General features: G+C 32.9%; 2 protein-coding genes across 2 annotated transcripts; one reads left to right on the forward strand and one right to left on the reverse strand.

Moving 5' to 3' along the window:
- The first annotated feature begins 3,996 nt into the window (after positions 1 to 3,996).
- LOC142638374 (GDSL esterase/lipase At4g26790-like) lies at positions 3,997 to 6,790 on the forward strand. Its single transcript, XM_075812404.1, has 3 exons — positions 3,997 to 4,397; positions 4,838 to 5,327; positions 6,224 to 6,790. The coding sequence occupies exons 1-3, from the start codon at positions 4,032 to 4,034 to the stop codon at positions 6,418 to 6,420; spliced, it is 1,053 nt and encodes a 350-aa protein (XP_075668519.1). The 5' UTR covers positions 3,997 to 4,031; the 3' UTR covers positions 6,421 to 6,790.
- A 181-nt stretch (positions 6,791 to 6,971) lies between these two features.
- Positions 6,972 to 9,453, reverse strand: LOC142638375 (upstream activation factor subunit UAF30). Its single transcript, XM_075812405.1, has 3 exons — positions 9,327 to 9,453; positions 8,077 to 8,278; positions 6,972 to 7,327 (listed from the first exon to the last, which is right to left on the reverse strand). Exons 2-3 carry the CDS (start codon positions 8,248 to 8,250, stop codon positions 7,199 to 7,201), a joined length of 303 nt encoding a protein of 100 aa, XP_075668520.1. The 5' UTR covers positions 8,251 to 8,278; positions 9,327 to 9,453; the 3' UTR covers positions 6,972 to 7,198.
- Between the last annotated feature and the right edge of the window lie 7,237 nt (positions 9,454 to 16,690).

The raw sequence follows: 16,690 nt of genomic DNA on the forward strand, positions 1-16,690 counted from the left end.
TTGACAGAAAAGCCCAAGGCTCATTGGAGCTAATGTCTTATTGGTCTCACTCCAAGCCACACACTAAAACCAAATTAGAAAGGCTCAATAGACCAGCTCAATTAAATAATCAGTTAGTTATAAAGGGAGAAACATAATTAGAGAAAAAAAAAGGAGAGACATCATTGTGAAATGGTGTGTATGTGAAAGTGAGACACTCTATCATTCTCCCTTGAAAACTGATGAAGAGACCATACATCTTGGACATAAAGTGAAATTGGAGTGAAGATTAAAAGTGTTTCCGAGTACTTCTAATCTTTTGTTTTGAATTTCATTATACCAAGGTACGCTATCTTGTTCTTAAATTCTGAAATTTACATAGTACATGTTATCAGTCATAAATGAAATAGATCCATATTTATTGCTTCTGCTGTGTATTTTATATGAGATATAAAACCAAATTTTTTAACAGCAGTATGGCACTCCTTAATTGGGGTTGCAGGATTGCATGGAACCCATTTGCATGGATTGATCACATTCATTTATTGGCTACCTAAATCGTATTCTTAAAATTGAAGAACCTAGCTACTTTTTTGTCATTTTCTTCATGGTCCTGCACAATCAATAGTGCTCCTTCACGAAATGGTGATGAAAATCTGCTGAACTGGATGAGTCAGAGAGCGTCTATCATTAACTCAGTTAGGTACATCAGAGGGTAACTGGTTTTGAACGAAAGGAGCTAGGTGCCTCCTCCATCCAAAGTCCAAACTACAAAACCAGAATAATATATTTGTAGCTTCACTTCTAGCAATAAAAATTTCACACATAGTAAATTAAAAGAACAAAGATTGAGCTTCCAAAACCAAGTTCCCCAGCCACGAATAATCCAATGAAGAGCTCTGTAATGCCTTAAGAACATTTCTAGCATCCGGTTAAATTAAAAGCTTGTTTAATGTGTGATAAAGTTGGGAAGATAGGTGACGAACCAAGGGCTTTTGCTAAGGCCCAATGCAGAAAATGTTGACTCAAATGTTTTGCAAAACTTGGGTCCAATTATCCAAAACTTAATGAACTGGACTATTGGACACAAGCCGGTTCTCAATTTTAAGGATTGAATCTATAACCTCAGGGAGGAAAGGGGAAGCTACTTGTTTTTTTTTTTTTTGCTAGCAAAGGCGTATGACTAGATTGTAAAGAGATAGGATATGTGCCAATAGGTTTAATATAGATCATTAAAATTGGATCTATCTTTTACAAATTTTAAGCAAATTTACCCATATAGGTGCCTACAAACAAAAAAGTTTAGCTTTCAATCTATTCTTGTTCTAACTTAGTGTGTAACAATTGAAGATCATAGTTTTAGTAGCATAATGTTTTTTTTTTTTAAGAGAAATACTATATCCACAATATTTTCATAATAAATTCTAAATGGTAAGGTTTTACTGGTCCTAACCTGAGCCCATTATTGACATGTTTTTCTACCAGTAACAATTTGTTACATAGAATTTGTTGTGAAAATATTGTAAATATATCATTTTTTTTTAACAAGAAAAAGGCTATGGCTACACCATTTTCATAATAAATCCTAAGTGGTAAGTTGTCATTAGTTGTTAATGGTGGACAAAAAAGTAATTTAAGTTGTAGATTCAAATTAGAACCAATAACAACTTACCACGTATGATTTATTGTGAAAATATTGTGAACATAACACTTTTTTTTTTTTTAATGAGTAGTGACTTGGGCTCACTATTGACATGTTTTTCTACCTAGTAACAATTTGTCGCATAGAATTTTTTGTAAAAATATTGTAGACGTAATTTTTTTTTATAAGAAAAATGCTATATTTACAATATTTTCACAACAAATCTCAAGTGAGGTGTTATTAGTTGTTACGAGCGAGCAAAAAAGTAATTTAAGTTGTTGATTTAAATTAGAACAAGTAACAACTTACAACTTATAATTTATTATAAAAATGTTGTGAAAATATTGTGAACGTAATATTTCTCTTTTTTTAATGAGTAGTGTGACTTGTTTAAATAATAAACATAGATAATCTTATAAATCACCATGCAGTGCGTTGCAGCAGATAGCTATAAACCGATTTGGAGTTATTTGTCCACTATGTAATCAAACTTGTGATAGGCATTCAATAGCACAAACAGTGAAACTTCAACCCCAATTCTTTGATGGCATATGTGACTCAAAATCAGGTATTTATAAAATATTTTGGGAGTATAATGAATGCATATTCTCTCCTTTCAGATAATGATGAGTTATACTTGTTAAATTTATGGTAGGAACTACCATTCTTGTGAAATAAGGGAGTATACGTTTATTGCAATCTTGGAGAATTCTATAATTCTTTCAAAAACATATTTTTCTAAAAAAATAAAAATGGAGGAATTATTACATGCTTTTAGAGAATGGTGATGTAGTATCTATTCTTTTATATTTATTATGGATCCCACTAATTAAATTCATGATAGAATCTATCATGAATGTGAGAGAGATGAGCACTACATCATCGTCTTATAGTAGCACCAAATAATTTTCCATTAAAAGGGGACCGATTTAAATTATACTTATAGCCCATCATTGGTTGGAGAGAGCACAAACAGCCACACAGTCCACTTGTAGATGGACTGGTGCTTCACATTAAAATCGTGAGTTGAGTCTTGTGACTCAATGAGACACTACCTCCAGCCAGTGCTACCAACGCAAAAAAGAAACAAGCCAGTGTCTTCCCAACCGTTTTAAGAGCACCGAAAGTAATGCTGTATTTTTTGGGAAAGTGATTTGACCCACCTATGCTTAAAGGTGTTAGGCTAGGGCACGTATTTTCTTTGGATTTTATTAACGACAATAATATACAATTTTTGGAAAAATTTCTATTGGGAATTAAAAAAGATTCCTAATAAAATTTCTTCAAAAACGGATTTGTCCGGACCCATTTTCTTTTAACAAAACAATCCCTTTCACGTTTGATTCTTTTTAACCTCTCCAAGTTTCATTGTTTATAAGTCAGTTTATATACAAGCATTTTCCTCGTGAGAATCAACATTTTTTAAAAGCAATTTCACTGCTTTCTTTTGCATTCTCAATTGTTAATGTAGAAAAACGTAACCTTTCTTGAAATGTAACTGACACCACACAAAACTCACGACGGTCTTAAGTCTTAACTAGTTATTGAGTTGTGAGTTGCGAGTCTTGTGACTGTTAGTAGAGTAGAAAACTTGTTTTATTATCTAAAAACTACCCAACAGAAACTGTAGAAATAATTGACTTTGATTCAAAATTGATGTAAGAAAGTGGTCTTTTTTAGATGCTCTATAATTTTTATTTACCCTTGTGCTAGAAGCCGATAAGTAAGTGAAGAGATATAAGCCACCCAGAAAGTAGGGGGGGTTTAAGCCTGAAAATCGAACCTATACCCTCCCATTTTTTAGAATGTAAAAAACTCTAATGATTTCCACAAGTTCATTAGTTAAACTTATAGACCAAAGCATTGCTAGTGTTGGGTGGGATCTAACTTCTTTTTCTTTTTCTTTTTTCCTTTCAAAAAAGCTGTTGAATAGAACCTAAATTATTATTATTATTATAAAAGAACAATTTCGCTGGTTGGTAGTGAGAAGAGAGAAAGATGGGGGGAGGGGTTTTATATTAACAAGAATTTCTTGCACCATTAATTTCAAACCAAAATGAGAAATACTTATATTTCAAGAAACATTGTCCTACTCCTTCCATCTTTCTTATAATTATTATCATGAATATCGTGATGAAGTGCTATGAGACAAGGCTACCAATTGCTTAGACTGGTAAAACTCAAAATGTTTCTAACCCACTCTTTCTACGATTAAATGCTAATGCACAATTTAAGCACAAAGAGTGACAAAATCAAGTAAAAGTCTCAACAAACTTCGCCCACTTTAACTTACCATTTAACCTCTCTTCTCATTCCCCACTCACACCCATTCATACCAATTTTACAACCACCTCCAAGCTTGTCATACTATAAACCAATTAATCAAGACCAAAGCTGAAGGAAACAAAAGATGGCAAACGAGGCCATTCATTGCTTCCTCTTAACTCATTTCCTACTGCAAATAGCACACACATATGCAAGAGTTCCAGCGATTATAGTGTTTGGAGACTCTACTGTGGATTCAGGGAACAACAACCAAATTTCTACAATCCTAAAGAGCAATTTTCAGCCTTATGGTAGAGATTTCTTTGGTGGTCAGCCCACAGGAAGGTTTTCCAATGGTCGACTTCCAACAGACTTCATTTCTGAAGCTTTTGGGATCAAGCCAATAATACCTGCATATTTGGATCCTTCATATGATATCAGAGAATTTGCTACTGGAGTTTGCTTTGCATCTGCTGGAACTGGTTATGATAATGCTACTTCTGATGTGCTAGTAAGTCACACATCGACCTTGAAAAAAGGAATGAGCAGTGTTTATTACTCACTTGTGTGTATCCACACAAGTGTGTAATAACACTAAAATCATGAGTCTAAATCATGATTTCGAAATTGAAAATATGAGTTTAACTCATAATTTTAGTGTTATTTAACACTTGTGTGCATACACACTAGTGTGTAATTAGTTTTTCCCTAAGAAAAATATAGACATGACTAAAACTTTAGTTGCAGTTTTATTTTCAAAATAAATTCAGTCACCATTTGAAGTTCTCATCATTATGATTAAGTTTCTTAATGGTTTTCTACCAGTTTCTGAAATATAGACTGCTAAAATATAATATAGTGTGTTCAGTTACATGGTTAAAATTACTAGATCAAGTTTCATAGAGAGAAATTTGTGGTTAGCGATAGGCTTATTCTCTTTATTACTTGCAGTCTGTAATGCCTCTATGGAAGGAATTGGAGTACTACAAGGAATACCAGCAGGACCTGAGAGGATATCTTGGCAATGAGATTGCTAACGAGGTTCTGGGTGAAGCACTCTACCTGTTAAGCATAGGAACCAATGATTTCCTAGAGAACTACTATATACTTCCAAAAAGATCGTTGGAGTTCTCCATCAAGGGGTACCAGAATTTTCTAGTAGGTATTTGTGGAAATTTCATCACAGAGCTTTACAATCTTGGAGCTCGGAAGCTATCCGTAACTGGGCTTCCTCCAATGGGGTGTTTACCATTGGAAAGAACCACAAATATCTTGCTTGGGAGTGACTGTATAGAGGAATACAATGATGTGGCCAAAGATTTTAATGAAAAGTTGAAGGGAATGATTGCAAATCTGAACAAGCAGCTTGCCGGAATCCGACTGGTGCTTTCAAACCCTTACGATATTCTCTTAGAAATGATTCAGAATCCAGAATTGTTTGGTAAGCCTTTTGTTATTCCTACAATCACAACTGTTTTGACATTGCATGATATGAATGACATATAGATCCAGTGATATAATCTCATCTCATCAATTACCATAAAGGTTACAAATGACTAGTCTAGTAATGTAATGGGTTTTGATGATCCAATATGGTAGAACAAATATCTGGCATCAAGCAATCACATGGCCAGTGGTGTTATTAAATCCTTACCAAGTAAGGGAACAAATGTAACTATTTTTTGATAATTAAACATTTAATTTTTACAGAAAGGGGAACACGTGTAATTTTTCAGGAGGTGTAGGTAGTCTAAATGGATGAAATTGCTCCTTGTAGTTACAAGCCAATTGGTCGATCTACATGTCACTTGGTTTAACTGGATATAATATACAATTGTAGATATCAAAGCACATGGATGCGTTCTTTCTTTTGCTTTATTTATTTGGGTTTGGGGTGGCAAATATTTTGTTTTAATTTTCCCATCCATCACAGCCAGCTCTCTAATTAGATACTCTTACATTCAGTTTTTCAATTGTAGTTTCTGAGCTTTCTACCAAACTAGATTCTTCTTTTTTTGATCAGTGACTTTCTGCCAAACTAGATAACAAAGTATATATGAACAGGGACTATCAAACCATGCATTCAAATCTAGCAAAGGCAGCAAAACTTTCCATATTGTTGTTTAAATGTTGATTTTTACTTGGTGTCATGTTTTCAATGTATCTGCTTCAAGAGCTTCATTTGCTGGTATAGACTTTATATGGTTTTGCATTGTCAACTTCTCTCTCTCATAGTGGAGTGAGGGGGCAGGCGCCCTTGTCTATGTCAAATTCCTAATCACATCACTTGTGATTTGTGTTGCAAGACCAAAATTATAAGTAAATTCCTCATTGCAGGATTTGAAGAGGCAGCAAAGGCATGTTGTGGAACTGGAATGTTCGAGATGAGTTACTTGTGTGATAAGATAAATCCATTCACATGTTCAGATGCAAATAAATACGTATTTTGGGATTCCTTCCACCCCACGGAGAAAACAAATGGTATCATTGCTTATCATGTGGTGAAAAATAGTCTAGCTGAGTTTCTATGGTGACTAGAGTTATATAATGCACCATGTGCAATTACAACAGAATTAATCTTATTCATTCACGATGTTGCTCTTTCTCTTTTTTTTTTTGTTGAACGAAAGATAGAGAAATGTTGCTCTGTCTCAATTGTAATTTATATTGATAACAACTCCATAAGAAATGGAAAAAATATAATATATATATATATATATATATATATATATATATATACACACATCAAACAGACTTAATACTGAGATTTTCTTTACCAACTGAGATTCTCCCCAAACTTCACTAGGAGTATGTAAAAGCTGAGATAAGGTGTAACAAGCAAATGGATTGAATCCCTTGAGATATGTTATGGAAAGGTTCCACTTTCAGGAGATAGTACTTTGTAACCACTTGCAAACCTCTCAATCAAAATAAATTCAGTGGGGAAAAGTCTGGCCTATGTACAAAACATGAGGCATTTCACATCCCTGATGAGAAAAGACCCTTAAGAAAAGCAGACATTATTATGTTACACAAGCATTTTCTTTTTCCCATTAATTTTTCCATCATTGATATGGACATATGATTTGGAAAAATACAACAATAACTACTTAGATTATAATTTTAATGCCACGGAGTTACTATAATAGAAGCTAACCCCAAAGCCAGTCACAAACTCAAAAGTACAAATACTCACCATTTAACTTGGTACAACATGAAGCAGCCAAAAACTATATTAAAAAAATAAAACTTCAGGAAGAGAATATTCTGTAGGATTAACAAAAATAGGCACCTTAGCATTGATTGCACAGCTTACTTCGGCTCTTTGGGAAAATGCAATTTGATCAATGAAGGGAGTTCAGCTAGCTCAACCTGATGCTTGCCTAAGAGAATACTCCTCAGCTTTTCATCACAGTTGACCACATTTTTGTTTTTTGGATCCTTAACAATTAAAGGCACACCCCAAATTTCATGTCAGGATAAGGAAGTACATATATATCCATTAAAATAAACATAAATCTAGCAAACCAGAATCAGTGCAATAATATAAAGGCCAAGAAAACTTTAATATGTACTCTTTCATATTGCTTCTTCAGTCACCCCTGATATAACCAATTTAAGTACTTGGGATTGAGGTCATTATAATATATAGAAACAACCCCCTGTTTGCAATGGCAATCATCACCTATTATAACTGAGATGAGTTTGAAATGTACGCGCACGCACATGTGCACACACACGCATGCACGCACGCACGCACGCATGCACGCACGGGCACACACACACACACACACACACACACACACACACACATATATATATATATATAGAGAGAGAGAGAGAGACGCATGAACTGCCAATATTTTGATAAAGGAGTTGGTCCAGGATCGTACAAATCTGTCACTTGTTCAAAAAAATCTTTCATCTTTTCAACAAAGTCTTTTGGTTCTTCTTAGATTAATATCACCAATTGTAAAACATTAAATTAATTTCTAATCATAAACAATATAAAGAATTATATGCAGATGATATGCACAAGAGAGATCATCGAATCCCCTCAAATCAAAATAACTAAAACCCCAACGCCAAAAATGAGTTGATATGTGAATATCCCTTACTTCAGATTGAAGCTTTAAGGGGAAAAAATTGATCAGATTTTTTCATTCTTTTTTAAAGGAGAGTTAAAGAACCTGGAGATTGTTGGTCTTGATGTAGGACCAAACCCTCATAAAACAGCCCAGACGAGAAATCTGAGACTGACCCACAAACTCTCTGAGTGTTGAAGGAAGATTTACAAGGTCAATCAAGTTGGCAAGCTTCTTTGGATTATCAGTAATGGCCTTCTTCATGTGCTGTGGCAGCATGGTTATCAGTCTTCACTCTGCTTGTGACCTACAACTCATAAAATAACAAATTGTTACCTGAATATTTGAGGACAACTAATTCATTCTCTAATCAATCTTAAGTTAAATAAAACTTTGGTAAAAAATTTCGAGATGAAACATAAATTTCCTTTTCCCATTTGAAATTACTACACTTATGCAGGAAAGGCATTTGATGTGCATATGCCCAAGCAACCAAATTTATGAATTAACACAAGTCACTTGGTTAAACACAAATGCGCCACTTTTATAAGTTTTCTCAAATTATATCTGATATTGTCATTAAAAATTTCATCTTAGTATTTTATCAGGGGTAATGCCATGCACTGTGAGCTAGGTTAATAAGCAAAACAAAATACACAACAAGATACAATCCCAAGTTTCTCAAAGCTGTGATTTTGCTTCCAGGGTGCAATTCACTTATAAATACTGTTGCACCCTTTGCATCATAATATGAATCAGCTATATATCCCATCCAAGAAAAAAAAAATCTCTAACACTAAGATTAACACGCAAACCCGTCTCTATATCATTTTAAGCCAATACACATGGCATATCAAATGCGAAATACCTTCACCTACTAGATTGTGTCGCATACATGCAACCCTGCAAGTTGGGTTCAACATTTAATCGAGGGGGGGGGGGGGGGGGGTCAACTTATTCACTAGCCTTAAGCTTCCAATTCTAAGATACGCATATTCCCTAAGCCTTTCCTATGACCCAGTGCAGCAAGTGTCTTAATTTTAGCACTAAAAAGGCTAGCAAGACATAATTTTCAGTTTGATCACCAAGAAACCAGCACAAAGGAAGTAAAATAAGGAAAACCAACTTCACTAATCCTTGTTCAGTTATGTGACTTAGATTCATACATCTTTTTCCTTTCTGGGGAACCAAACTGATTCTCTGGGAACTTTAATCAAACACCTGGTATACCAAAAAAAAAAATAATCCAACCCCTACTTCATTTACCACCTAGAAAGCTTAAAAAACCATAAAAGGGCAACTGGGTTTTGATCATAAGGACCATAGTACAAAGCTAGTGAAAGTGAAAAGCTCACCTAAAATGGAGAAACTTTAGCGGCAACTGAGGTTAATAGTTATAGTTGGCGATGTTTTAGGAGTTTGAATAATTTTTGATTAATCAAAACAAAGCAAACTTGACTGACTTCAGACTTCAGAGGCAATGGGTACACGTGGGATTCAATTTTATTTTATACTTTAAAAAAAAAAAAAAATCTAGGAATTTTGGGCCTTTCTGGTCCTGTGCCTTTGAGCCCATATCTTCGACATTTCGTAAGCCCAAGTTGTTGGACCACTCCCTAGGCTGGGCTGTGCTAAAGACCGAGCCCATAACTTGCCGATGACAGGTTTAATAACTTGGGGAATATATGACAAGATTTATTTTTTCTTACTATTTTTATTTATTTATTATGTTCATAAAATAATCATATTTATAATCATACAAGCAATTATGTTGGAACTGTTTGATGCCATAAGGTTTGAACGTAGGAACTTTATTGAAAAGCTTAATTGTTTCGTCGGTATCTTTTTGGACATGGAGGGAGGCATTGACACCCAATTTTGCAACTAGGTAATTAATCAAGGGTAAATTTGTAATTTTCTAATCCAAGAGTAAAAAAATCATTTGAGCCGTTGGATGAACATGAGTTCCTCTCCAAAATATAATTGAGTTTACAATAATAAATGGTCAGTTTGGGATTCGCTTATTTTGCTGAAACTGAAAATTTTTTGCTGAAAGTATTGTAGGTAAAGGTAAAAGTTAGTTGAAATAGTATAATACAGTGGGACTCATAAATAGTGGAAAAAATAAACTAAAATAGTAGAATAAGCTGGCAAAATTAATCATGTCAAACGGACACTAAAACAACATGTCAAGTACAATCAACAAACAATCTCATCAAAAGATCAAGCCACATTAAATTTCAAAGGTTAATATGCATTTTTCCAAAAATATGGCATACACAATGTGATTATGACATTAACTCTTATTAGTCCTTAATTGGGTTTATATGAAATAATTTTTTTTTTGAAAGCTATATGAAATAATTACATGTCAAAATCTCATTAGTTTGATTTTAAGATATGATGTAATTAATAATAATTAGAAAATTCTACAAGATATATCACATTTTTTTCTTCCTTGAAGAAAGAGGTAAAATTGAATACTATAAATTTAAAATCCTTAAGAAAATGTTTTGATTATAAAATTACTTAAAAATAGCTTAAAATCTCGTAATTATAAACAAATCGTAAAATTAGACAAAACCTGCTAAAATTACCAAAACCGTGGAGTGCATGGACCTTTAACTAGTAATTTTTTAAGTAAATATTAAATATGGTGTGCGTGTAATGCACCAACCATACAGATGGATATAACATGGCCTCTTTCAAGTTCCAAGAAAAATATGTTTCAAAAAACACATTCTAACAAGTTAAGGACTGCATGTTCCAAAGATAAAGTAGGTTATAATTTTAGTTTATTAACAAGGTTCATGCTAACAAATACATTTTGTATTTGTGTAATCAAATGAAGAATAACACACAAGTTATTTTGAATTTTAACGTGAGTACATAATATACGCTTAATTACCAACTATGGTTTACAATAAGCAAACCAGTGAGCACATAATATACACTTAATTACCAACTAGCATGTAACATGTCCTTATGCATGGAAGCATTAAACAATAGTGAAAAAAAATTGTTGATTATTATTATCAATGTTAATATTTTTATAATAAACGCGACTACATTGTATTGTGAAGATTGACAAATATAACCACATGGAAGCATTAAACAATAGTGAAAAAAAAAATTGTTGATTATTACTATCAATGTTAATATCTTTATAATAAACGCGACTACATTGTATTGTGAAGATTGACAAATATAATCACTAATGAGACGTAATTTCACATTTGCAGCATTAGATTTTGCAAAGCAGTCCTTTTTTTTTTTTTTTTTTTTGAGAGAGTTTCAACCTATGACGTACGCTCTTGATAATAGTTCTTTATTATCAGACCAAGACATTAATCAGTTTTTGGTGTAGGTGGAGATTAAACCCCAGATCTCTTTTACAACCATCAGAGATTTTGCTAGCTGAGCTAATTGGAACTCACAACTATCCTTGATCATTCTAAATACATAAAGCAAAACATTGTTTTTGTTAATCATTTGTATTGGACAGTTAACAATTTCACGATCAAAGATCAATGCCATCATTTTCTTAATCACATAAAAAATAATTTATCATGCTCTTAACTACATTCTCTGTATCAAATATATAAAGTGGAGCAAATCTTGGATACAACCCTTCAGCGGTAATGAAGAATCAATCTGATGATGGTTTTGATCATTTAGCTAAAAAACAGAAGGCCCCTTTCCATTATTTACAATATTATCAATTTTGTCACCCATAGACCTAGTGCAAATATTGCATTATATCACTAAAGATTATAGTGGAAATGCACTAATAAAAAGTCCCTAGGTAATTGAAAAAAAATGTTGAAGAACTGTTGGTGTACATTCCAACGAAGATAAATTAATTACTCCTTCCAAATGACAGCCCCTTTCTCATATCATAAAAAGAAAATGCTAGAATCACAGAAAATGACACAACTTTGCACCACAACTCGTCATGTGATTGTAGCACAAAGTTGTATAATATTTGGTGGTCCTAGAATTATCAATAATCCTACAATTCTCACGTGTTTGTCTTGGCTTGTGAAAATTTCATTGTTCAATAAATCTTCCCGCTAGAATTATCAATATTGAGTGACAAATAAATAATGTAAACAATAATTCTAAGCAGAATGTTAAACGTTTTAGAAATAACTATGAAAATGAAAGTTACGTTAGGATTTAAAAATATGTTGTATTTAACAGGAATTAGTGAATGTAAAAAACTTATTACAAGAAAAAACGAAATCCTATTTTTTTAGAATGAGTTGAGGGCGTAGGCATTATTGGTAGAGATGAAGTATTAAATTGGGGTTTATCAGGACCAATGTTGCAAGCGTTTAGAATACAATGGGATCTTCGTAAAATTGAGAAGTACAATGGCAAAAAGATGGGAATTCATTAGCTCGTTATTTAGTCCGAATTGGCGAAATGACAAAATCCATCATCTATAACAAAAAACAAAATTAATCTTGGATTTATTTAGCAATTATATTTCAAATATCCCAACTGTCTATTTTTAATTAAAATTTCTTTGGTGACTATCAATTGCATGGAAATTAGGAAATAGCATTGTCAAATTAAGGAACAACAATCTCACAATAAATTTCTTTTGTAAAATATCTATCACGTTTCCTATAGATCTTACACAAACCATGTAATGCACTGTTGAGGAAAATCATACACTGAGTTAGGATAGAAATTGAATTTTTTTTCTATTAATGCTGAACATGAGCCACGAATCAGCCTAGGACCGAGTTACATCACTCTGCCCAAATTCAAATCAAGGCATTTCATTGAATATATTCTTAGCCAAAAATAATTCGAACAAGTTTATTGCCCACTACTTATATATATTCATGAAATCACAATAGAATTCTCGCAATGCAAATCACAAAACCAATATCAGACCAAGGTATTTCCCTTTTCTATCCATCAATCCATGTTATAATTTTTCAAGGTCAATTCCCTTTCTGTCTAAATAAAATATATACATAGGGTAAGACTTAGGAACAATATTTATGTGTTGTTCCTTAGATTCTCCTCTTTAAATTCTGTCATGTGCATTTTTTCACATGAAATAGAAGAGTATTTTTTAATAAAATAGTCATATAGCTGAATCTTAAAATGAGAATTTAAGAAATAGTAGCTAAGTTATTGTACCTAAGTTTTGTCCATATACCATAATATATTTTATGCTTTTTTTTTTCAACTTATTAAGATGTTAAATAATAATTGGTGAGTAAAAAATAAGGATAATAGTAAGTCCATATGCTAATTACTAATTGTAACTTGCCAGGTTATCAAATTGTGAAAAAAAAAATTGTGCCACTAATATTACAATTCCTTAAATATTTGATTTTAGTAAAAAAAATTATTGATTAGAGGTAACTTAGGCAGAAATTTTTTATGAAGGAGAGAGCAGATAGTTGCTTGGTCAAGGTTGCAGCAATATTTAGGACTTAATGGAAATGAAGGAATAGTAATCAATGAAGGCATTTCACAAGGCAGCTCAAATTTGATCAATATCCTGGAAAAAGTGGTTGAAACAAAAGGAAGCATCTTATTCCTTCATGATTGGTGAACTGCCAAAACCTATTATCCTAGTTCAAACAATCCATGCAATTCATCCTTACTATTTTCTTGTAATAGACATTTATTGGTAATTTGGTATATGACTTTATGGTTCATGCAACTGATTGAACAGAAATTTTTGTACCCATAATGGTTTGCAAGTTTTTCTACATGTTCCAGGAAAACCATAAAAAGCCTATGATAAATCCAGTACTGGGTTTCAGGTCTCAAAATATGATTTAAAAAAATGATATGAGCTAGAGGTAATATGAGATATAATGTAATAAAAAATTTAAATAACAAAAACAAAAACACTTATTGCCGAATACCACAACTGGCATGCTCATCAGCAGAATTTCTGCTGCGGAGAAATTCAACAATTAAACAGTTTGTAGATGTCCAGAAGCAACCATAATCTGCTCCCTCTAAACATTCATAACAGGATTTAGCCACGATAATTATTTCCAAGACAGAGAAAAGCAAATAATAATAATAACAACTACGATGATGATAGCAATGATAAAAATTTAAAACCAAATACAGTAATCCAATTTACCACAGAGAGGGAAAGAACAATTAGTTGAAGGCATATCTCCAATGTGCCCTGATCAATGTAGTGAGACAATACTTTTTGGGGGCATTTGGTTCACTATGATGTGCTCTTAATGTGATGCATATTACGATGATGTAACATAAAAATTTGTATTTACTTTTATATAGACAGTTAAGTTTATGTTGAAATAGAGAAGCACCATGCCAAATGTCAGACCTCATTAAGGAAGTAGACAGCATATTCATACAGTAATTCCAGTGAATTTCCAATCTTTGTACCAGCAGACCTCAACCCTTCCCACAATTAATGATAAAAATTGACAATCATCGACTTTAACTTCTACTGATTTGCTGCAATTATATACACAAGGCAGCAATAAAGTGTAACAATTTTGCTAAAGACAACAGTATAAATAAATTAATTAACACTATTTACCAACAATCATAATGATCAAACAATTCAAACCAGAAGTTAATTTCCGAGGAAATCCATCCTTAGATTGCCAAAAAATGTACTCCCTCTATATTGTTAGCCCTTTATTCCATTTGAGATCCTGTAAAATATTTTTCATTTAAAAATTCAATCAACACAATTTTAAAAAGCTTCCCAAACTTACCCTTTTAATTTATTTGAAAAGTCATTTACCCTTTTTTATTCGCTTTATTTGAGTTTAAATTATGGATAGTATTGAATACTCCTACCTTTTTATTAGAAAAACAATGCAAAAGAATGAGAACCTCATAAAAAGTCAAATCATGTAAGCTAAACCAACATGGTGACAAAGACAAAGAGACATGACAGCTTACACCACCTATATTAACATAAGCTTGGACAAATGTTTCTGCTTCCATATCATCATAATCATCCTTGAGGCTTTTAACACCATTTTGGACAATTTCAGGAATTTAGGACTGAATCCAATCTTTAGAAGGATGAATCCTGCAAGAAACAGCTAATCAACTTGGATCTGAAGAGTAAATAATTTACAAGATTAGTGATACCTTACCTGCTACACATTATCAAATTCTGAGCAAAGACACAGAGAGTTACGAAGAAGCTTGGACATAATTTCCTTTGTTTCAGTTTAGCACAAACATGGAGAAGGTGAGGAAATCTGGGTACATGAGGCAATGCACTTGTTTTTCTTTTTTTACTGTTCATAAATTTGAACTGCACTTAATAACTCACTTGCACTCACCATTCAAGTTTTAAGTTCATATTTTGTCTTCTCAAAAATGAAAATATGGCTCCGTCTTGTAAGGAACTACATCCCACATACTAAATCCCTAATTATTGGACCATGACTCTAGGTGATGCTGGAGGAAAGCCTAGCCACAATATCAACAATTAATTCTAAATTTCTTCACAAACAATTGGAAGTAAATCCACATATATGATTAAAGAGTTAAAAGCAATATGTGCTATGTGTTCTCTTAATAAAATCATCATGAAAAAGAAATTAATAATGCTAAAAATTATGTTCAAACAAAGGCACAAAAGGCACACACTACTTAATATAGTCAGATAGCTTTAAGTAAGAAATTTGCATTTTAATCCATAAACATAATGTTTCAGAAATCACTACACAATTGAGAAATCATCCTCAAACAACCTAAACTCTCTATGCATCATCCAACCGTTCATAGATTCATAAACGGGGTACTAATAAAAATCTGTATATCTATGCACCACAAGCCAAAACTTGGTAGACCTCCTCAATTGATTTGTCCTTCAAGCTTTAAACCTTCATAAAAGTTCCTGATAAAGCTTTCTGATTTCGCATTCACTCCACACAATACCAGCCTCTTAGAATTGAAGGAGGTTTCAACAAAAACATATTGTTCTTCGTCCTCATGATCATGATCATCATAATCATCATAATCATCATCAAAATGATCAGTCGTATCTTGCCAATCATCCTCATCATAGTTTTCCATGGTCTCCACACTTTCAACACTGTTTTTCTCAACAGGTGCTGTGTCTTTTTGATTCTCCGTGACATTCCCTAGCAAACTCTTAGGAACGTGCACACTAGGAAAACTCCTTTGAGTCGGTAGCTCTTGGTGACTATAATCATCTTGATGTTGATAGCCGTGATAGTACAAGTGAACATGGTGGTGGTGGTGGTGGCAGCTAGGTTTAGAGGCCGAAATGCGGGCGAGAATATTGCTTTTTGTGGTTTTGATCAAGCATTTGGGTCTCCTTAAACAACGTAGTTTAGATTTGAACGTAGAAGTGATGACCTTCCATACCTTTTTAGGGTATGGAACTTCTTCTACAGGGGTTAACCAAGCCATCGAATTGCTTTGCTTTGTTTTCTTGTTTGTTCTGAAGAGTGAGACACACAATAGGTTTTTTCATCTTTCGTGCGGTGCCCTTTTTCTTATAGCAAACTAGGCCATGACACAAGTAATTCAATACTATATACATGGAAAAAATCGTGGAATCCCCATATATAGGACAAACAAGATTCGAAAAAGAATATATATATATATATGTATGAAAATCTCTACGACTAGTACCACAAAAATATACCATGCAGATATTTAAGGAAAACTTTCTGGAAATGACATTAAAAGCACTGTATTTTTCTTT

This window comes from Castanea sativa, chromosome 6 (genome assembly GCF_040712315.1).
Source record: "Castanea sativa cultivar Marrone di Chiusa Pesio chromosome 6, ASM4071231v1".
NCBI classification, from domain to species: Eukaryota; Viridiplantae; Streptophyta; class Magnoliopsida; order Fagales; family Fagaceae; genus Castanea; species Castanea sativa.

What these genes read in the sequence shown, in the direction of transcription:
- LOC142638375 (XM_075812405.1), bottom strand. Translation starts at nt 8,250, where the DNA reads ATGCTGCCACAGCACATGAAGAAGGCCATTACTGATAATCCAAAGAAG. An exon ending in TCAAGACCAACAATCTCCAG is followed by an intron (nt 7,328 to 8,076) that starts GTTCTTTAACTC and finishes TTAATTGTTAAG; the next exon opens with GATCCAAAAAACAAAAATGT.
- LOC142638374 (XM_075812404.1), top strand. Translation starts at nt 4,032, where the DNA reads ATGGCAAACGAGGCCATTCATTGCTTCCTCTTAACTCATTTCCTACTG. An exon ending in ATGCTACTTCTGATGTGCTA is followed by an intron (nt 4,398 to 4,837) that starts GTAAGTCACACA and finishes TATTACTTGCAG; the next exon opens with TCTGTAATGCCTCTATGGAA. An exon ending in TCAGAATCCAGAATTGTTTG is followed by an intron (nt 5,328 to 6,223) that starts GTAAGCCTTTTG and finishes TCCTCATTGCAG; the next exon opens with GATTTGAAGAGGCAGCAAAG.